General features: G+C 37.4%; 1 protein-coding gene across 12 annotated transcripts in view; it reads right to left on the bottom strand.

Annotated features, from left to right (window-relative positions):
• Nucleotides 1-24,095, bottom strand: part of Cask (calcium/calmodulin dependent serine protein kinase) — a 341,951-nt gene that overhangs the window by 273,505 nt on the left and 44,351 nt on the right. For 7 of the 12 annotated variants that reach the window (XM_028875904.2, XM_028875907.2, XM_028875911.2 and 4 more), the window contains exon 2: nucleotides 1,192-1,304. In XM_028875904.2, coding sequence (XP_028731737.1) covers nucleotides 1,192-1,304 — 113 coding nt within the window. Of the gene's footprint in view, nucleotides 1-1,173; nucleotides 1,305-24,095 lie in introns of all 12 variants that reach the window. The other 5 variants (XM_028875901.2, XM_028875900.2, XM_028875905.2 and 2 more) reach the window with 1 other exon arrangement.

Below are 24,095 nucleotides of genomic sequence, written 5' to 3'. Positions count from 1 at the left end.
TGGTCATGTTTATTTAATCTAAAGCTATGCATACCCTTTAACCTGGAAACAAACCAGTAAGGAATTCTTTCTTAGTAGTAACTTAAAGAAAACAGTTTGTCAAAAGATTTATTTATTTTTATTTTATTTATATGGAGATTTTGCCTGCTTGCATGTCTGTGTACCAAGTGCATGGCTGGTGTTGACAGGGACCAGAAGGGGGCAGCAGTTCCCCTGGGACTGGAGTTACAGGTGGTTTGTGAGCCCTCCTGCTGAGAATCAAACTTGGGTCCTCTGGAAGAGGATGAAGTAGTAATTTTTAGGAATCTTCTAAAACATTAAATTGATAATAATAATTCTAAGAGTCACAAAATACTTAAAAGTAATCAACCTGAATAAAAATCTATAGGAATAGATTAAGTTAGAGCTCACAGTGTGTGAGGTTCTACTTTCCAAAACAAAATAATTGGATAAAACACAAATGGGATACTTCACCTTGAATTTTCTAACCTAAGCTCTCAATTGCACTGCTTTAAGATTAAAAAGTAAAAGACTAAAGAAAGCTGTGGAAGTCTAGAGTTAGTAGATAGGCTAATTAGAAAAGTCAATATAATAATCAGCTTTGTTACCTTTAGTGTGAATCATGGCACATATTTAAAAAACAAGTAACTTTAAATGCACACATATATAACAATATCTTAAACTATAATTTAAGTCCTACAAATTCTAATACTACTGACCTTTCAACTTTCACAAATACTATGTGATTAAGCCAAATGTGAATTAAGTTATCAATCTTCTAGTTATACTAGATAGTAATCCTAAAGGCAGTAAATTATATTTAGAAGGACCTTGGCTGTTCTAAATCTTCAATTATCATTCTTGCAATTACTTCCATTCCTACCTTACATCTCACACAACAGGACTCAAATTAAACCCTAAAAAAATACATGTCCATATTTCATTCCCTTTCCAGCAAAAAAAGACAAGCTCATAAAGATCCTAGATGACTATAAGCCTTCCATATTTCAATGCTATCTTTTAGATTTCTGAGTAACTGTTTCAAATGGAGCTCAGACTGTCTCCACCCACTTCCCCACTATATCACACCCTCTGCTTCCCCACCCCCCAGATGAGGATAGGTTGATAAATGGATTTTGGAGATGGAATAAAGCCAGACATCAAATAACTTACTTGAAATCCATCTCTTACCTTCTGTACTTAACCCTGGACTTGATGTGAACTTGGCTACATCAACAATTTTTACAGCAAATTGTTGCCCAGTTTCTCTGTTGATACATCGCCGTACAACACTAAAGGGACCCCTAGAAAACAAAAAGTCAATTTTAGTTCACTGATTTTACATTTCTCTTTTTGATCAACATCTTACTGTGTTTCCTTATTTACCACAGCCAAACTATATAGCAAGTGACCTATCATATTTTAATATTCATATAGAGCTTCACAATAAAATTTAACTAATGTAATTTTGAACATTATTATCTAATTCAAAGGTAACTCATCATTTTAAGATAGTTAAAACAAAAAGGATGGAAGCCAAATAATTACGTTTTCAATTCAAGATAATTAAAAAAAATTTCTAAATAGTATCCTTATATTCAAGGCAAACAGTAACTAGTAATTCCATGTAATTATGAACAGCTTACACATAGGGAAGTTTGTAGATGTGGTAGTATACAGAGCCATACTCCTTTTGTTTAATTTGAGATCGTACTTTAATTACAACATCTCTCCCTTCCCTTTTCTCCCTCCAAATCCTTCCATACACCCCTTCCCACTCTCCTTCAAATTCATGACCTCTTTTTCATCAATTGTTATTGCATGCATATAAGACATACTCTTTTGGAAGCAGAAAGTTAAATCATTGCTAACACTTCCTCTTATCTTGTTCAGAAACCTGATCTTTACTACCATATCCTACTGAGTATCTTTCTATCACTTCTGAACATGTCATGTCATAAAGTTTTCAAGCTACCATTTTTTTTTTTTTTGCTGTGACTACTGAAAAGGTTTCTCATTCATTCTTGCAGTGTTTTAGAAAAGAAAATCTGATATGTTCTCACTTATAATCCCAGAGAAAAAGTTTTACACACACACACACACACCTAATCAAGAACCAAAATACAAAACATATAATTAATTACTACAGAAAATAAGGAAAAAAGAATCTTCAACAAAATCTAGACAGTAGTATTGAGCACAAAGAAAAAGCCCTGCATGATTTGGTTTTCATCAACCTCTCTAGTCCGACCAAAAATCTCAGAGAAATCCTCCATTATTCTAAAACTTCCAATCAGAATTGTTTTAAAGAGCCATAAGAAATGAACTGCCTTAGCAGTAAAAGTCACTGTACTAGTCTAGTGATTTGCTTACCTACTGCTCCCTTCAATCTTCATCAGTGACTCAATACTTGCCACACAGTTGGATATGCATGGTGAAATAAAATGGCAATACCTGGGTCCAGGAAGCACGCACGGTCCAGGAAGCGCGCGCGCACACGCGCGCGCACACACACACACACACACACACACACACACACACACACACTCATACACACACAAGTTCTTTGAGATGAAGTTATCAAATAAGTGTCAGAATTCAAGATAACCTAAAGACAGACTTGTATAGAATTGGCACTTCAACTATGACAGAACCATTAAATTCAGAAGCATATGTGCATATATACGTTTTTTTTACTTTCTAATGGTGGAAGAGAGACAAGAGAACACTTTTATTGGCTTTTATAAAATACTTTTATCTGTGCTCAAGGTACATAAGAAGAAAATCATTTATATAGTGCTCCTTTAACTTGTAATACTGTTTCTCTTTCTTTATTCACTTGGAGAACAAGCAAATGAATTTAATCTAACCTAAACATAAATTTTTCTTACATTAACACCATCATCATGGCCATCAGTTACATCCAACTTCAAATCCTTCCACAAACAGCAAAGCTAACATGGAAGGGAAGGAAGGGCTAATAACTTTCAGATCAAAACTCTACAGAGAGAAAACCTTTTGCATAATCACTCAAAACATCAACAAATATTCCTCTGTAACAGTACACCAAAGTGTTTCCATTTTTAACCTGGATGTCTACTTGTGATTATTCAGTCTGACAATAGCATACAATTTCAGGAAATATTTAACATAATCAGATTTGGGCCACACAAAACCCCTCAGAGGTGTATATATATATATATATACATATATATATATACACACATTTGTGTAGTGTGAGTCAATTTTCCAACTTCTGTTTGTAGAATTCTTTGTGGTCAATCCAGTCAATTTTTAAAACACTTTTCCTGCTTGAATGAAGGTAAGGAAGAAAGCATAAGCTTCTCGTGCTATCCTTTTATAAAATTAAGATAGGTAAGGAGAAAGGAGAGAAAAGGCAATGAGACAACCTTTTAAAATTAGGAACAACAACAACAAAAACAACAACAACAATTAAAGAAAAAAGAGACCATGAATTTGAAAGAGAACAGCAGGGTAGTACATAATAGGAGGACTTGGAGGGAAGAAAGGGAAGGGAGAAACCATGTAATTATAATCATCTCAAAATATTTTTTTAAATCTCAATAAAATCAAATTTTTATTGAAATCTACTAATCCATTAAGCTAATTTAATGAGGTTGAAAAAGGAGTGCATTTATGAATTCTTCAAGACCTGAGCACAAGTCATAAGTAAAGCATGTTAAAGGGAGTTTTCCTTAATAACATGCAGGAAGCTAACAAAGGTTAGCTGAGCCAAATTTAATAACCTTATAAGATATTAAACCATACTCTTTAAGATTGCTTGTGATTTCCTTCACAACTTGAAACTCAGCAGATACTAATAAAAGATATAATTTGAGTTGGTCTTTTACAAAAATGCAAAGGGTAATTAATAAACAGTGTTAACATATAGCTACATTATATTTATTAGTTATATTTGGTTGATAGTTTAGGAAACAATAAAAATTCAAGAAGAACATATTTCAGTTTGGCTTGTACCCTTTCTTGACACTTGACATTTTTACCTTAATTTTTAAAAATGTACTGCATAGTCAATTCTTGAGTACTGATGCAGAACACAATAAGTCATTATCTTTTTCTACTAGGGTATTGACCAAAATAGAACACTAACTGACACTATTTCAGATTTGATTAAACATTGCTGGGGGAGAGAATTTCTTTCTTTATTTATTTTGGATGATGTGTCCACTGGTGGGCTCCCCATGCTCCAGTGACAGCCTTGTACCCATGCACATATGGGCAGCACTACTGAACTTAACGATTCATTAAATAAAAAATGGCATGAAGTTGGGAAGGGCTGTGTTGGAGATATTGAGGGGACTAGAGAGGGAGGTTAGGCGTAAATAGAATCATATTTCATTCTGTACAAGTATGAGATTCTCAAAATAAAGAAAAACATAACAAAACATATCTGCACGCGCGCGCGCGCGCACACACACACACACACACACACACACACACACACACTTTCCATTCAACTCCTTACAAATACTAAATATTGACTGGAATAGTAGCACAGAGTTCTTATTGAGGCAGATGGCTATTTATATAATTCTATGTGTTTTAAAATTTTTAATTAAATTTACTATTTGAGAATTTAATACATGTACATAATGCATACTAGCCACTCTTAATCTCAACCTCTCCCATTTCACTGCTACTCCTATATACATACACCACCTCTTTCCTACAACTTTCTGACATTCATGTCTATTTGTTGTTCTTTGTGACCTACATGGAGCTATCTGTTGAAGCCTAGTGGATATATAATTAGAGACAATTACTCCCATTCCCAAACCTGTCCATAGCCAATAGTGTAACAGTAAGATGTATGAGTTCCTTCCCTTTCCATGACTATTAACATGGCCTGTCTTATGTGGGCCAGTGAGGGTAACTGCAGTTGAGTTCATGACTGTGACAGTTGTATTGAGTCCACAAGATGGCATCTCACAAGCTTTCACTTTATCTTCTGGCTTTTTCATCTTCCTACTGCTGCGGGATGTTCTGTATGTCCTGTGGGAGCCCTTCTTGGGTTCTTTGTGGAGTTACCCAGCAGGTCCGCATAGAGGATGATTAGGACCATGGGCCTGAGTGCAGGTGTCTGAGATGGTCTGCACTTGGCTGTGCTGGGGGATGGTCTGTATGTCAAGTTGTTCTGATTGATCAATAAATAAAACCTGATCGGCTGTGGCTAGGCAGGAAGGATAGGCAGGACTAACAGAGGAGAAATAAAAGGACAGGAAGGCAGAAGGACTGACTGCCAGATGCCGCCAGCACAAGAAGCATGTGAAGATGCTGGTAAGCCACGAGCCATGTGGCAAGGTATACATTTCTAGAAATGGGTTACTTTAAGATATAAGAAAAGTTAGCAAGAAGCCTGCCACGGCCATACAGTTTGTATGCAATATAAGTTTCTGTGTTTGCTTGGTTGGGTCTGAGCGGCTGTGGACTGGCGGGTGACAAGGATTTGTCCTGACTGTGGGCAAGGCAGGAAGACTCTGGCAACATCCTACACCCCTCTTCTACAGTGTTCTCTTAGCCTTAGAGGGAGGAGTGTAAATGTCTTGTTTAAGACTGAGTCTTCAACCATCACCTATTCTCAGAATATCAGGGATCTATGAATCTAGTCTCTCCATCCACTGCTGTACTTTATAAAGAGAGGCTTTTCTCACTAAGGTTGAGAGTATCCTTTGTCAATGGGTATTAACACACATATTTAGAAGTCCATTTGATGCTGTATCAATTTAATTACCCCAGTTGGGCCTACAACCTTCTCAGGCATAGGTTGTTAAGTGGGCTTACTGTACTAGTTGTGGGTTCCCTTCTCAGGAACACGCCTCAAATCTTATCAGATGGCAGTTGGTTATCCCCACAACAATTGTGCCACGATTGTACAGGTAGGCACATCTTGCCAGGCAGGTTTTTTTTCCGTTTGTAGGGTACACAGATGGGTAAGACCAATGACACCTTTTCTCTACCAGAAGTCTGTAGAGTAGCACTTTGAGAGTAGCCAGCAGGGAGCAAGTTTCCAGCTCAGTTTCAGCTTGCTTTCTTTCTATCTTGCAACCAGGGTATTCAGTGTCTTTAGAAAAAAAGTTGTACTCCCTAATGGTGGGTAACGAAAAGTACTGACAGAACCTGTGTTGTGTTGGGGACCTTTGAGGCTTCCTTGATGAACTCCTGTGGAGGTATCCCATACCTGGGATTGGAAATCTTGCTTTAGCAACCTACTGCTTCTAGGAGTATCATTATCTCCTAGATTCACTCCCATTTGAAAGATCTCAAATAAATAACTGAATGATACACCTCAAGTCTTAGAGAAGCAAGAACAAACCAAGCCTGAAAACACTAGACAGAAATAAGATCAGGGCTGGGCATAAAGGAGGCAGAGGTAGGCAGATTACTGTGAGTTTGAGGCCAGCCTGTTCTACATAGGAAGTTCCAGGCCAGCCATGTTTACACAGTGAGACCTTGTCTCAAAAAATTTAAGATCAGAGCAGAAATTAATGAACTAGAAACAAACAGAGAAATAAATATAATGTAAAGAATTATTGAAACAAAAAGTTGTTTCTCTGGAATGATAAGCAAGATTGGCAAACCTTTTTGTCAATTTAACCAAAAGAAAAGACAATGAATACCAAATCAATAAAATTAGATACAAAAAGTGACAATGTTACAACAGATAACAATGAAATCCACACTATCTTGAAGACATACCTTAAATCTATATTTTACTAACTTGGAAAATCTAAAAGAAACTGATGATTTTTCAGATGCACATGCATATCACCTACCAAAATTAAACCAAGATGAAATGAAAATTTAAGTGTGTGTTATGCGTGCGCGCGCGCGAGCGCGCACACACACACACACACACACACACACAGCAACAAGATTGAAACAGTAATAGTCTCCCAACTAAAAGTATCTCAGAAACAGATAGATTCACTGCAGAATTGTACTAGATCTTCAAAGAACTAATACTTGATACTATGCAGATTATTGATACTATGCAGATTATTCCACAAAATAGAAAAGAAAGGAACGTTTCCAAATTATTTTTATGCAACCAGTATTTCCCTGATACCAAAGCCAGATAAAGAAACAGCAACAACAAAACCTGTTAGGTAAAAGATCAATTAAAGTGGAATATAATGAGTATTGTTATGTCTGCTAGAGTTCTGGAAAGATTATAACTGCCCTATGTAGACACAGAATACTCGCCTTCACTTTTCATTTATAAGAAAAGTTAAATGTAGGCAATAGACAATTCTGATATAAAAACTAAATACATTTGAAAAAAGAGACTAGAGTTATATGAAATGGCTACAAATTATGCTAGTATGTTGCTTTCCAGAATACCAAGATAAACTGAGCACAGTGCATCTAACTTATTCCCCAAATCTCCTGAAAGAAGTTTAAGGAAAGGACTGAGAGAACAAGAGAGGTGAGATAGTAACAATCAAATTTGCAGAGTAAGAGCATACATAGATGCAGTGATGTTAACTGATCCAGCAAACTTGGGAGAGCTGATTTAGAGAAAACAAGGAAGACTATTTGAAACCAAACCCATTTACATTACAGAATAATCAAGAATCTCATGAAGCTGGAACTAGAAGAAATATGTTAAAGAGGCAGTTTATGAACAGTCTCAGTCACTTTCCCTAACAAATGGAACGTTGAAAGTTGGATCTTTACCCCAAGACAAGACATGTCCAGTGGAAAAGAAGAAAAGATAATATGAAGTTCCCTATATCATCCAACTATATCCCAGCGTCTTACACTGTGGGATGTGACCCTATGAAACCACAAAATTGAATGTGACACAGACTTCTTCTCATGCCCAACAACCATCCAAAAGATGAATTCACAACCAAATGTGCAATGAATCTGAGGTGTTGATGGCAGTAGTCACTGGCATTGTGTCACAGCTTTGCCCATTGAGCCTCCTAAAACACCTTAGCTCAGATTTGAGACTGGTGTTCTGAACTCCAGTGCATTTAGTGTACACAGAATGCTTTCTGCTCTTATAGAAACATGTTTCCTACTCTGACTCCTGAGCATATAATAAATTAGTAAGTATACCTTTGGATTGGATTGGGTTAGAATGACTGACTTTCAAAATCGCTGTTTGAGTTTCTAACTCGAATTTCATTTAAAGATATCATTAAATGCATTTTAGTTTGGTATCAGGACAGAATTTCTAACAATGTCCTAAACACATTCCTATCCATGTATTTAGGCAAAACAATGATCTCAGCATTGACAATTGTAAAATCAGTATTAATCAACTCTGAAAAATATTTAATATGCTCTAAGCTCTTTGGTTTCAAACATTCAGGCAAAATTTAATTCATGTAAAAATAAGCACATCCACTTAATTAGTGTGCAAATTTGCTTTCTTCCTTAACAAATAGTAAAACTATATATACACAAAGGAATTGTTTTAAAATAAATTTCTTTATGACTTATAAAGTAAGTGTTTGATCTGCATATATATTTTACCTGAAGTTGCATAAAAATTTCTCAGGTGAAAAGGAGTCATGATTAAAAAAGTTTAAGATGCCCTGAATTAATCTTCCAAAGAGACTCATGGTTTCTCAATCAGCTTTTAGTCCTTCTGCTGTGGGATTTCTCAAGTTAGCAATATTACCATTTTGAGCTAAATGTTTTGTTTTCTTGTCTAATAGTAAACCCCCACGGTTTGATAACCAAAAATGTCTCCAAGTGTTGCCTGTGGGGGAAGGGGCAATACAGTCTCCAGTTGAAAGCAATGCTTGATTTATGATCATGACCAGACAACCACGGCTCTTAAGACTTATGGAGAAGAGTCTAATTTAAAAAACAGGCGCAAATGCTAACAGAAAGAGTAATTTAGAGGAAATGGACCAAAGAGAAGCACTGAATAATTAGCATTAATATCCTTAGTAAGGTTTAATAGCTATGAAACCAAAACAGAAATTTTAGAAAACAAAAAGGGGATTTTAAAAAATAAACACACAAAGAACCCTAAAAGTCAACATAAAAGTTGGCAGGCAGTACTGAAGAAATACCCCATAAAGCAAAGCAAAAAGTAATAAAGAAAAACAGAAAGAAAAATTTCCCTTTTAAAAGGCCTTGCCAAATATTCAGCAAAATAAATAACCCAAGTCTATACAGACAGCAGTGTGAAGTAAAATTTTCACCTGTCCAGATATGGAGGTAAGAGTTCACAGAAAGCAAAGATGACTGCACTTCCTATATGGTGCTCCAGGCAACACTAGAACAAGAACACAGTAGTGAAAAACTTTCCCAATGAAGGAAAATGACCTCTAATCTTTAATTCTGTATGCAGCCAGGGCATCAAAAACCATCAGGGTAATCTCAGACGCTAGAAAGCCAACAATTTCCTTACCATGCATACATTATGGAAAACTTATTATAGAGTGTATTTGTATACAAGATGTACCAATTAAAAAGACACTAAAAAGATTTCAAATAGGAGCTCCAATACAGAATAAAGATGAAGGAATTCCCTAGGAATGTAAAGAAGGGAAATTTCAGGCTGACTGTTGGGCACCAAATATAGAGGGGAACCAATGCAGGCTATATGACAGCGGGTCCCCACAACTACTGACTACCCTTTTAAACCTAGAAACACAATGGTGAGGTGAGCTGACTCCAGATTCTCTTGTTGGGCATTTTCTGGCTATGGACCAAGAGAGGACCTCCATTTTACTCCACTGCAGCATTTGCTTTCACATATTCCTGAGAGCTAGAGGCAAGTGTCAGTGGGCCCAAGGGCAGGAAATGAGGTATGGCCTATTCCCTGGAGCACATTCCTGTTGAACCTTTCCAACAGCTTACTTTCCCAACAGCTCCATTCTCCTTCCTTCCTAGCAAAAGCCCCAGATTCTAGGACTTACAAGTGATCATCCCAACTGACTTCTCAGAATGGAGTTCTAAACAGTTTTAGGTCATCTGAAGCCACACTATATGAAAGAGTCTGTTTCACCATTCCATAGGATGGTAGCAATACTGTCCTTTCCTTACATAGCTAAATTTGTGTATGCAACACAATATACTGTGAAGGAATATACATACTTCAGGTAAAGCTACAACAAAAAATAAAAAAGGTGGTGGTTTAAAAAGACAGAGAGATTGTATGAGAATTACAGAAGAGAGTTTTGAAAGCAATAGTGATATTCTATTTCCTAATCTGACAACAGATTTGTCACTTTTCATTTTATTATTAATTTTTGGTTTCTTTTTGTTTTTTGAGACAGGGTCTCACTATGTAGCCCTGGCTGTCCGGCAACTTACTATATAGACCAGTCTGGCCTCAAACCTGCTCTGCCTCCCAAGTGCTGGGAATAAATTTGTTCACCACCACTGCCCAGCTTCTTATCATTCTCTACACATATACATTATAATTTCCTTTATATATTGCTTTTTTTCTAGCTTTAAAATATTTTAATGGCTGAGTGGGTAAATTTCTAAGATTTTGCTAATCAAAAAAGGTCTCCTTAATTTTTATATATCTGTATAATCCAAATTATTTCAAATGACCTAATATACACTAATGAAGAAAACAATGGTAATTCAGACACAATAAAGTCAATAGACACTGTTAATTATAATTTTATATCTAACTGAAATAAATTTAGAGTATTATTTTAAGATTCAATGTGCAAACTTTTATGTTACATCTGTAATATAAATTTTTATGCTATAAAAGATTTATAAGTAAAAATATATATTAAGAAGCTTTTAATAAATGGGGTAAACTTGTCCATATTGTAGGCCTAGAAACTGTTATAATAATTTGCACAATGTACTACAGGATATTTGGGAAAACAATGAATAATAATTTTAAAAAGGAAAGAAAACACTAAAAAAAGTCAAGGCCAACAATATACATATATTCACTGCATATATAAATATAACAGTTCATATATTTTTGAACCTGACTAGTCAGATTCCATATCTATCAATTTTTCTACTTGCTTAAATTTATTTGTAACCTTAAAGTCAATACTTGAAACACCTTTACAGTTGATGATTATGCACACAGTAGCGAAAATTTTGAGTCTTCTGATGAACATGCTGCCAGTTGAGGTCAAATGAGATAATAATCCTTCTTCTTGTTCCCACTGTCACATTATAAACAAATTGCTTTTGTGAATTCTATTTGAGTCATATGTTTTCTATTTTGTGCTTTTTGTTGGTTTCACTACTCAAGATGGTCCCCATGAATAGTGATGAAGTGCTGTTTAATGTCTCTAAGCACAAGAAGGCTTCATGTGGAAAATATGTATTAGATGAGAAACATCAAGGCAAGAATATACATTTCTTGGTGTCTAAAGAGGATTGGTTGTAAGATTCCCCCATGAATACTAAATTTTACTCATATTTATGTCCCTTATATAAAATGGCAACTATTAGAGTATAATCTACACATAAATTTCTGTATAATTAAAAATCATCTCTAGCTTACTTATTAAACCTATTACATTTATATATGTGTTTTATTTAGAATATCTACAGAGGTCAGGACCTTACTAAGGGGCCATGAGAAGGGGTTTTTGAGGGAAAGGAGTTAGAATGCACTGTTATAAAAGGTTAAAGAAGGTTAAAGGGGACTTACGGTAAGGAAGGGATGAATTGGGTTGAGGCAGGGGAAGACAGGGTAGAAGAGGGAAACTGGAAGAGATAAATCATACTAAAGAGTTTTCCAAAAAGTCATATGGAAACCTAACACCATAGAAGCTTACTAAGATATATCTATAAATAAACATAAAAAGTTAAAAGGGCGTTATCTTGACAAAGCTACAATGTCCCTACCAGATACCAGAGGCTAACAAATAAAAGGCATAGTCTCAGGAATGGGTTACTGGTGAGGTCCCAAAGATCCCCAAATATTACAAGCCATTAATAATGCTCTTGGCTATCCTCCAGAACTTGACAGTAAGACCCTATTGTTTAAGATGCCATACACTTGAGTCACAGAGCATGGAGAAATCAAGCTGGTACTGAACAGGAAGCTTCATCGCTACTGGCTAGATTTCATGGAGGTGCATGCACATTACCAGAGGAGAAAAGTAATTATCACTCTTAACCAGCTGTTAACAACCTGTTGAGCTACAATAATGAGTGGCTGGTCAAAACACGCTCAATAGTGGTACAACCGTGGCACAAATGTGGAATTAACCAGCCACTTCCTGATTAGATTTATGGATCCCTCTACAAGATGAATATCATATCTGGCATCAGGTCAAGAACCTATAGCTAGACAGATCATGGACCCTAGGAGAGAACCTATCACTATATTCTGCTAAACGGACACACTATTAAGTAAACTCTTCATGACTTATCATTATACCCATATACTAAGTCCTCATCAGAGAACCTTTTGATTCCTGTAGATGCCCAACACAGCAAACCACAACTAGCTAAGGTGCAGAGAATATGAGAATACAGAATGTTCAGCCCTAAATGGAGCATATATACTGCACCCCTCCTCTAAAGGATCAGGGATCACTGCAGAAGAGGGGGTAGAAAGAGTGTAAGAGCCACAAACGGTGAATGACTCCAAGGAAGCAGTTATCTTCTGGACACAGCAGGGAAGTTGCACATGTGAACTCAAAGCAGGTATGACAGCATGCACAAGAGCTGTGCAAGCTCAATCCAGACCAAATGCCAGCATGGAGAGGGGGGATGGGCACAAAGTTCCATCCCTAGCCAAGGAGCTATTGTAAATGTAAGAAATAGGAAGGAGATTATACATAGGCAAAAAAAAAAAAAATCAAGTAAGAAAACATAAGGGAAGCAGCACAAAGAACTTTAACTCTATTATACATGTGTAGATCCTCTTAGCTTAATATATAAAGAACATTCACAAATAGATATTGAAGAGCTGACATTTTGAGAATTCAATTGACATTTTCACATTTTACTTATTTATTCAGATTATTGTCTACAATGGAAAAAATACAAAAAAAAACAAAAACAAAAGAACACACAGATAAAAAGGTTTAGCAAAGCCATTCCTGTTTCAAAGGAACTCCCACTAGATGACACTACTATTGGTATACATAAATAATGTTAGTATAAGTCTACAGAAAAGTTTATTATCTATGTATAGGAAAGTGGCCAGAGAAATCTTCTATGAGACAAGGAAGTTTGAGAGGGCAAGAAATGGTCAACAGATTTCCAAGACAAGAGGAGTTAGAAAATTCAAAGGGTGGACAAAAATGCGTGGAATGACCTAGAGTGACATGAAATACACAATGTGTGCTGGGGACTCTAAGCTGTTTAGTACTGCTGGCAGGGAAAATTGGAGGGGTAAAGTAGCTGGAAAGGGAGAATAGAGTATGTGGGTGGCTAGGCAGAAGTTATTACATTAGCCCAAGAAAGAAGTAAAGACCTGAACTAATCCAATAGGGACAACTGAGAGACAAACAATCTTGAGGGGCAGTGAGGGTGAAGTAACAGAATACTGATAGATTTCTGGCAATAATTAGTGGGTAAATAATGGTATCGCTAAATGAGAGAGGAATCATAGGAAAAAGAACTGGAATACTATTCAAAAAGAAAGGGAACATATTTGGAAGTTTATTTAGTAAGTGTTATTCCATAGCACATCCAGGTACGGACTTAGAAAGAGCTGAAAGAGGTAAAAGCCTGAAATTTTAAAGGAGTAAGGAGGTTGGGAAAATGGTTCAGTTAGTAAAATATATGCCGTACAAGTGTGTGGTCCTGAGTTTGCATCTCCTGTCCCCAAGCAAAATCCCAGGCACAGTAATATACATCTAGAATCTCAGTGTCAGGGAGGCACAGACAGAAGGTTCACTGGTGATAATCAATCTAGCCAAATCCGTGAGCTCTGTGTTCAGTGAGTCCCTGACTCAAAAAATAAGTTGGAGATCAGCTGAAGAAAATATGACATAGATTGCTGGCCTCCATACAGTATGTGCACACATGTATATGCGCCTACCTGTATGAACTCATACACATACAAAAGGAGTAAGGGTCAGCATGGATAGGAAGATGAAGACATTAACTACTACTATTTATAACATACCAGAATGCCAAGCTGCTAGGACTTTTCCAAGATACTCTCTCATTATTTGTCACCACCCATAATACAATACTTGCTCCTATTTTATAGATCAGGAAACTGAAGCTAAGATAGGTTAAGGACTGGAGCTCAGACTTAAGGAACTCTAAATTCTAAAGTTATATTTTCTGTATTCTTAATAAGTCATGAGTAAATGGGAAGTAACTGAAACTATTGTCATAAATGAGAACCCTTGAGAAAACAGATTAAGTCCCAGCTTCTCCTCAAGACACTTCTAGAAACACCACTACTATAGAAAGATTACAAGTAACCTAATAAGAAGAATAAGAGCTAACTAATGTTAAAGGCCATTTGAAAAACCACATGGAAACCTATTCCTTGTAGAAGTCTAAAATATACACATATATGAAAGTAATCTAAGTAATAGATTATAATTATGCCTCAACTAGGTATCTTATGCCACCAACTGAAACCTCCAGTGTCAGGAAAGGGTTATATCTTGTTGAGCTGTTGATCAAAGGAGTCCCATGAAGTCGCACCCCCCCCCATGCCATGTATCACAGGCTATGCCAAGGCTACTGGTTGTTCTCCACAACTAATGATAAGGTCCTACTTCAGAAGACAACACTTATGTATGTCATCACATACAGAGAAGGTGAGCTGGTACCTTACTAGAAGCTTCACTCCTACTGACTAGCTTTCATGATGAGGGAGATAAGTACTATACACAGTACTGGAAGAGAAAGATAATCATCAATATCACCCAACTATAAACCCTGCAACCCACAACAATGACAGGCTTGCAAGATGTACTAGTGCAATAGTGGCAGAAATGTTATGTGAGTAGCCAACCACTTTTTGGTTGGATTTAAAGCCCACTCTATGAGATGGAACCTATAGCTGATACTAAGAACCTGAGACTAGATAGATCATGGGCCTAGGAGAAAGCCTAATACTAGTATTTTGCTGAAGGAACATAACAATAAAATGACTCCTAATGACATATTTATATACCCATATAGATCAGTGTATCTCTCAATGACATCATAAAAGCCTGTAGTACATGGGAATTAACAGAGACCCACAACTAGATAATGTGCAGAGAGTGAGAGACTTTGGAGCATGCAATCCTAAATGGGACGTCTTCATCAAAGCTCTCCCCTCAAAGCTCAAGGATCTATGTGGAAAAGGAGACAGACTGTAAGAACCAGAGGTAATGGATAACTCCAAAGAAACAGTATCTTCCTGACACAGCAAGACTGATGCACATATGAACTCACAGAAACTGTGGCAGCACACACAAAACCAGCACAGGTTCAAGCCACATAGGGTCCCAGCACTGAAAAGGGAAAGTGGACCCAGGCTCCCATCCCTAACCAAGAAGCTATTTGCAATTGATACCCACTGGCAAAGGGAAAATCAGTTTTCTTCAATGGAGTGTCAGTGGTTATATCAACCATACTGCAGGGTAAGTTGGCCTTTCTCCATACCCAGGAGTAGTTGGCCACCACAGAACAAATTCCATAGTGTGGTGATACACTGTGTACCCCAATAAAGCTTACCTGGGGCTCAGAGGACAGAGCTAGCCACTAAATTAGACATAGAGGTCAGGCAGTAGTGGCACACACCTTTAGTCCTATCGTTCCGGAGGCAGAGATCTGTCTGGATCTCTGTGAGTTCAAGGCCATACTGGGCTACGTAAGAGAAACAGAACCAGGCAGTGATGACACACGCCTTTAATCCCAGTACTGGGAAGCACACACACCTTTAATCCCAGGAAGTAATAGGGCAGGATACAGAAAGGTATATAAGGCGTGAGGAAACCAGAACTCACTCTCATGAGGCTGAGGAATTTGTAGAGGTAAGCTAGTGGCTGACAGTTCTGCTTTTCTGATCTTTCAGCTTTCACCCCAATATCTGGCTCTGGGTTTTTTATTATAAGACTTTTTTTTGGTTTTTAGAGACAGGGTTTCTCTGTATAGTTTTGGTGCCTGTCCTGGATCTCACTCTGTAGACCAGGCTGGCCTTGAACTCACAGAGATCCACCTGGCTCTGCCTCCTGAGTGCTGGGATTAAAGGTGTGTACCACCACCATCCAGCTATTATAAGACTTTTTAAGATTCGTGTTATACTATAGTTTGTTTTGTTTGTTTGTTTTGTGTGTGCTGACATTCTTGTCATGTTGCTTGTTTGTTTTGATTTTTGTCTTTGTGGGTTTTATTTGGTTTTGGTTTTTGCAAGAGAGAATGAGAACATAAAGGTAAGGGGATCTGCACCTGGGAGGAGTTGGGAATGGAGAAGGAACATGATCAAAATATATTGTACAAAAACTTTTTTGAGCCGGGCGGTGGTGGCACACGCCTTTAATCCCAGCACTAGGGAGGCAGAGCCAGGCGGATCTCTGTGAGTTCGAGACCAGCCTGGGCTATCAAGTGAGTTCCAGGAAAGGCGCAAAGCTACACAGAGAAACCCTGTCTCGAAAAACCAAAAAACTTTTTTGAGACAGGATCTTTCTATATAGCCCTGGTTGTCCTGCAACTCACTCTGTAGACTAGGCTGGCCTCAAATTCACAGAGACTTGCCTGTCTCTGAATGCTGGGATTAAAGGTGAGTGTCACCACGCCGAAAGACAAGCTCTTAGACCTCAGTATCTTGCAGCAATATAACACCAAGGCCGAATGTCTAACAAAGTCTGCCTTGCACAGTATCACATCAGAGACTGGCCCACTGGAGAGACAATATTTTTGAAACTATCTTCACTTTTTTTCCTTTTTACTACTAGTGTTCATGAACAAAATTACTTATAATTAGTGCTAGCATCATCACAATTGCTAAATTTTCTGTGCATAATCCAATCCTTATAAACTGAAAAACTGAAACTAATAATTATTGAAGTCTGAGAGTGTGAAATTACATTGTAAATCGCATCATCAAAGTGATATGCTTTGTTGCTATGTCACTAACATAAATTGTTTTCAAGACAGCACATTATCATATAATAGTGTTGTTGGAAGCTATTATCACAATTGCACCTAAGAGTGAGGTGGGATTAATACTTAGGCTTAGAAGCTACCTTTAACTGTCTGCTCTTCAGTGATCTCTCTGTGGAATGTTATTAGTCTCTTCCTGTTCACAACTATGCTTTAAAGATCCCTAGTTAAACCTACTAGTAAATTACATAAAATTCATGTATCTAATTTAAATTAAGTTAGTAAAAGTAATCTTGAGGCCAGCAATACTCCCTCCTTCCCCTAATATACACTTGAGCTATTTAAAGTTACACAATATTGATATTATAACAAAAGAAACAAAATTTAATTAGCTAAAACTCTAAATTGAGGTTTTCTGAATTGGTATCCTGTGGAGCTCTTTTTTTGTTAGTTTGTTTGTTTTATTTTTTTTTTTAGACAGTTTCTCTGTGTAGCCCTAGCTGTCCTGGAACTCACTCTGTAGACCAGGCTGCCCTCGAGCTCACAGAGATCCACCAGCCTCTGCCTCACAGGTGCTGGGATTAAAGGCGTGCACTACCACTGCCCAGCTATGTGGAGTTCTTTAAAGAATGAAATCTTCTGTGTCAAGTGAGGCAGGGAAATATCACATGAAGGCCAACTGTATGTCCCTCTCATACCCTGTGACATGTCAGTGACCCAGTCTTGTGGTTGGGAACAAGCATCCTTCCCTTGCTGTGCTCTACCCCTACCACCCATGTAGAAACTACTAATCTTTGGTGTTCTCTAGAAAAACTGATGTTACAGTGATATGAATCTTTCTTTTAAGGATTAAATTTGTTCTTTTACAAACTCATATATGATCTGAATCTTAATGTTTAGAATAACAACATGAATTATGATGTTGTAATGTCTTAGGAGCCATTCAAATATCATTTTTTCTGTAACAAATACTCAACTATGGCATATAAACTGTTGATTAAATAACTTGGGGGTGTTAATCCAATTGTTTGCTTAATAAAGGATGGAAAAGATTTAGCTATGTAATTTAAATGTCTATTCATTAATACTCCCCAAAGTAATTTACTTTCTTTTACAATTGTTAATATAAGCATATTCAGCAGGCAACCTCTAGTCTTTTAACCAAAAAACACTTAACACAATGGCAAAGTGTGCAAAGGAAATAACCATTTACACTCAATTACCCAGCTCAGTGCAGGGCAGCAGAAAATAGGTTTTGAATTATAATTGTAGTAATCAGTTTCTAGGTCTAAAGAAGTAAAGTAGATGATCTGGAAAATAATTGCTTTGGGGAAAGAAATCTAAAAATAAGAGTACAGTGGATGTAATTGTTTAAGCAAGATAGTAAAATATCAAAACATTTAGGGGAAAAAATTAAGTTAGGTAAGAAACCAAAGTCCCTCAATGTAACAATAGAATATGCTAGGCAGTAATACTCACTTGTAACCAGTCCAAAGAACAGAACAACTTCTCAGTACTTAAACGACTTCCTATTAGTAAATAAGGCACACAAGAAAACATGGAGAACAAGAAAAGAACAACGAACCATATCCCTCAAAACAAGTGAAAGTGAACTCCGGAGGGTTCTCATTTCTCCTCTCCCTTTTGCAATTGCTTAGCCAAAAACTATGGCACTATTCTTGACCATTTTCTTCTACATTCTAATTTTAATTAATTAGGTAATGTTCTGGCTGCACTTTGAAAATCTTTCCATTCAGCTAATTGTTGGAGCAACTTTAGGACTCCTGAACAAAAATCTTCATCAGATCATTCTAATATCTGCTTCATCTCAGTCTTGGAGTCAGCTGAATGCTTATTTTCATTTAAATTGTTTTACCTGGTACTTGTTGTGCCAATAGCAGTTAGTATAGTGTGTATATTATTCAGGTACTGGTGATTATAGGATCTTTGATTTTGGCAGGCAACCATCCTGTTTAGGTTTAATGTATAGATCATGGAGAACTTTTGTAGGTTTTAGTTCCAATGGAAGTTCAATTTTCTCAGCACTCACAAGGCTATTCTGGCTTATTCTTCCAGGGCTGTGTGATGGCTAATATTCATTGTCAACCTTACAGAGTCTAGAATCACCTGGAAAATAAGACTCTGGACATGTCTACAGAAACCGTCTTGAATTAGTTCAGGTTGGAAGGCCCATCCTCTGTGAATGGCACCATTCCCTGGCCCTGGCCCTGACCCTGGACTATAAAGGGGGAGAAAGGGGAGCTGAGTAGTAGCAAGCATTCGGTGTTCTCTGATTCCTGACTAGATGTGGTGTGAGCAGCTCCGTCTAGTTTCTGCCCCCCTGACTTCCTCACCATACTACCCTTAAACTCGAAGCCAGGACAAATCCTCTCTCCCTGAAGTTACTTGTGTCAGCATATTGTGTCAAAGCAACATGAAAAGAAACCCAGAGAGGCCCAACTCAAACTCTGATACATCATCTGTAGGGACCCAAGGTATTTCCCAGAGCCACGTGTTATTTATCATTGAACAGTTCTGAGGGAGACAGCCCAGAAGCTATTGCGTCTTGGTCTCCTTAGAACACAGGGTAAAGGGAAGGTACACATATGACTGTAACCTATGAAACACAAGCCCCTTGTCAGTGGCAGTAAGGAGTAGAGATAGGTATAACCTAAGTTCTGCCGTTGTCATGTCAGACCACAGGGGCCAGAGTTGTGGCACAGAGGATGAAATGACCAGGTATTATAGTTGTTGTCAGCTCAGACTACCCGCTGCGGTCTAATGTGGCACAACGGCTTAGAGGGACTGCATATTTTGGCTCCAATGGGTAGATAAGACTGCCCATTGGGGTCCAATGTAGAGCAGCAGGGATGAGCAAGTCTGACTAGGTCTCTGCTGGGCTTCCTACTTCCTGGTCCTTTTGTCAGAGAAAGTGAGCTTTGGGGATTTTCATCTTCTATTTCCATTGAAAATATGTCATGTAGATCTCTTTGGTGTTCAGTCTAGGAGCAAAAAGGAAGGTAAACAGAAAATCTAGTGAGCTAATTAATACTTGCTATTTTTATTAAAATTCTAAGGTTCCTAACTGCTCTCTACATTTTTTACTAGCAAACTTCAGGAAGCTTTTTACTCTTTTTACATGACCCATTTTCAGGGCAGTTAGCTGCACTTATAAGGGAGAGACACTGTGGCTTAGATAGGAAGTGTTCCCTATTCATGTTTTGAACAGTGGCTCTCAGCTGCTAGTAATACTTTGGGAAGTTGTGGAAACTTTATAAAAAGGAGCCTCATTTGAGGAAGGTCACTGGGGGCAGTTTGTACTTAAATACTTTATTATTCTAATGACTGAAAACAGGCCTTGTAAACTTGAGATGTTTTCCAAAATGGTACTTGGTAATGGCAAAGAACCAAATATAGCTCTTTTAAAGCTCAGAAAGTTTTCCATCCTAAAGTTTTATAAAAACAGTCATGACAGTAATTTGTTACATGTTTTAATAGTTCATTAAAAACAATTCAGCTTGTATGATTAAATAAAAGCTTCAGCTATTCTAATAGTTTATCAACATAAGATATGCTAAGCAGAAAAAAATATTTATATTATCCATATAATCACTTTTTTACAGGCAGACAAAGACTTAAAAAAAAGTCATAGTTCCAAATTAATGCTGTGCATGAGTGTAAATTGGTAGATAGCCATGGGACAGGTAAAACCAAACCAAACCAATCGCCCCCCCACCCCCCAAAAAAAATCAGAAACAGTTTAGCCAATAACCATTCATCAGTTCATTTTAAAACTAACACATATGCAATTATCATGTCTTATCTTTGAGCCAAATCCTTTCTTTCATATCAACTAATAGGAAAAAAATATAGAATGCATGAAAGATATCTAGTATAGACAAAATAAACTGAGTGACTGTAGCAAAGAACATTTTTTTTTTTTTTTTGTTTTTTGTTTTTTGAGACAGGGTTTCTCTGTGTAGCTTTGCGCCTTTCCTGGGACTCACTTGGTAGCCCAGGCTGGCCTCGAACTCACAGAGATCTGCCTGGCTCTGCCTCCTGAGTGCTGGGATTAAAGGCGTGCGCCACCATCGCCCGGCAACAAAGAACATGTTTTAAATGTAAGGTTTTCTTTCTCTCCCTTACCCTTCTCTCTGCCCATCTCCCATCGTGTGTGTGTGTGTGTGTGTGTGTGTGTGTGTGTGTGTGTGTGTGTGTGTGTGTGTGTGTAATCTAGAAGAGGATGTGTTAGATGTCCAGCTTTATCATGCTACACTTTATTTACTGGAGGCATGGTCTGTCACTGAATCTAGAGCTTAACATTTTGAATAGACTAGAAGCCAGTAAGTCAACTATCCTCTCATCTCTAACCCCCAAAACACTGGGGTTATGCACAGCAACACTGGGTTTCTTATGAGGGTACTGGGGATTTGAACTCAGGTCCTCATGCGTACATAGCATGCACTCTTATCCACTGAGCTCTCTCTCCAACCTCAACATGTGAGGGGTTTCATAGGCACCTTCACTGACTGACCACTGAACTACGGAAAAACAAATTCATTATACTAGCCAAGAATCCTTGCACACTAACATTTCACAATGAATTTACAGCTTCCCTTTGGCATGCCCAGGTAACTTGGTAGTACAAGCACTCCAACTCCAAACATCTTTTAATTATAGAATTGTCTTCTTTAAAGAAGCCAGTCTTGATAGACTTCAACATTTTCTTCTTTGAATCAAATCTATTATGAAGTAGTTAAGAGTTCAGAAGACCAGGAGTTGAATCCTGAGTATTATTACAAATTATGAGGATAGGAGCCCAGTTATTGAATATTTTAGAGATTGAGAAACAGAGATGGAAGGTACTTCAGAAGGTCCTGAGAAATACAGAAGATAACAGGCACACCTAGCACATCCACACAAGACAGGACATCGAGGGGGATCTTGTAAGTACCTCTTCACTACTTCTTCCCTAAAATATGCTATTTCTTACACTACACGAATATCATCTCACTAACACTAAGAACCAGGAAATAATCAGGGAGTGCTCCATTTTCAACAATAGTGAAATAGGTAGCCTAGGCCAACCTTCCTCCTGAGAACCTAAAACCCGGACGGACACACACACACACACACACACACACACACACACACACACACACACACTCCTTCCCAGTTTCAAAAGCAAATGTGGCCTTGCATGAATCTGGGGACTTGGCTCCCTTTCACCTGGTGGTCCATAGGATCTCAAAGAAGTTAGTGCAATAAGGGGAATGAGTCTACAGGGGGAAAGGCGGAATATGGCAAGGGGTTGAAGTACTAATGTGGGGTTGGGATGGATCTTAGTATTTCATAGGGCAGCCAGAGGAAGTCTCATTAAGAAAGTGGTCTAGACCAGCTGTGGGCACATACCTTTAATCCCATCACTTGAGTGACAGATATCTGTGATGAATATTTTCAATATATTTTATCCTTCCAACATTTGTGTATCCTTCCATTTTGTTGGTGCTCCTGAGCTTAGTAAATATCTTGGACGTGTCTAGAGGATGACAACAGCAGTATTGCTACCATTTTTTGGATACTTGCTGACTGCCAGATACTCTAATAAGTGTGTTGCAAAAGGTCTCAAGCAGTGTTCTCAATATTTACAGAAGATAAAACCATCAAGACCTAGTTAATTTTAAAATGTTCCACAATGTTCCACACTGCAGAGTTAGAATTTTAACATAAACTCTATGTAGCTGTAGGGTCTATGAGATTTCCACTATTTAACTACATCTGGTACCAAGCACCATGGCCAAGAAAAAGGAAAAGTAAATGTAGAAAGATGGGGATCCCTCTGCCTGCCCCCTAAAAAAGATTGGTAGATGCTCTTGGGCCTATTAAGGATACTCATTAGGCAACTGGCTGGATGAGAAGTACAAAGAAGAAAATTGTGTATTAAATAATACACAAAGAATTGGGTTTTCAGACTGGAGTGGAAATCTACCACTGAGCCATTTTCAATAGCTCCACACCATACGTCATTGCTAGCCATCCTCCCTTCCTTTGGTTTCTAGTGGTTCTCTTTGATTTTATTGTCCTAATGTTCACAAAATCTTAGCTGCTCTTAATCTCTAGACAATACTGTGTTTTCCCGTCTTATTACCTTTCTCTAGTCTGAAATGTTATAATTTCACTTCTTAAATCACATGCTGGGTGATTTCTCCCAAATAAGGAAAACTTAAAATCCAATAAATAGGAAAGCTAAAGTAATGTTTCCAGGTGTTTTAAAGAAATTCCTATCTAATATTTTATTCTGTTAAGCCGGTCACAGTACAATCAGAGAAAAGAGATCTATCTCCCTACCACCATATCAGAAGTACCACCAAGACCTATAATGAGATAAGTACTAAATAGACTACTTTCCCCAAAACTCTTCAGTCTTTTTTGTGGGGGTGTGGCATTGGGGAGAAGGGCGGGGTCTGTAATAGTGTAAGGAGCAGTAAGAATGTAACTATCCTGTCATGGGTGAAGATACTCTAAAACACTGGTTTTCAACCTGTGGGTCACGACCCTTTGGGGGTTAACCAACCATTTCACAGGGGTTGCCTAAGACAATCGGAAAACAGATATTTATGTTACAATTCATCACAGTAGCAAAATTACAGCTATGAAGTAGCAACAAAAATAATATTATGGTTGGAGGTCACCACAACATGAAGAACTGTATTAAAGAGTCACAGCATTAAGAAAGTTGAGAACCATGTACTTGCTCCTGATTTCTTTTGGTGTCCACATTATGATCATCTACTTCATGGTTAAAAAGTAAAATAAATGAAAACCTTACAGAAAACTGTTTTTTTTAACACAACAATCAAGAAAATGGAAAAGATCACTTGAATACTACCTGAAAGACATATTTTCACAAAGGTTTTTTTTAATCCAAAATATTTAGTTATTATATTATTTTTTGTTTTTTTTGTTTATATAGTTTTATGGATTTTTTACAGTGAAGTGTTTACAGTTGTTTAATAAAGAACTGTATGTATATTTTGTATAGGCTTTTTTTGTGAATCCTTAAAAACAAAACAAAACAACAACAA

This window comes from Peromyscus leucopus, chromosome X (genome assembly GCF_004664715.2).
Source record: "Peromyscus leucopus breed LL Stock chromosome X, UCI_PerLeu_2.1, whole genome shotgun sequence".
NCBI classification, from domain to species: Eukaryota; Metazoa; Chordata; class Mammalia; order Rodentia; family Cricetidae; genus Peromyscus; species Peromyscus leucopus.
The sequence above is the reverse complement of the archived record's forward strand: the minus strand, read 5'-3'. Positions and strand labels throughout refer to the sequence as shown.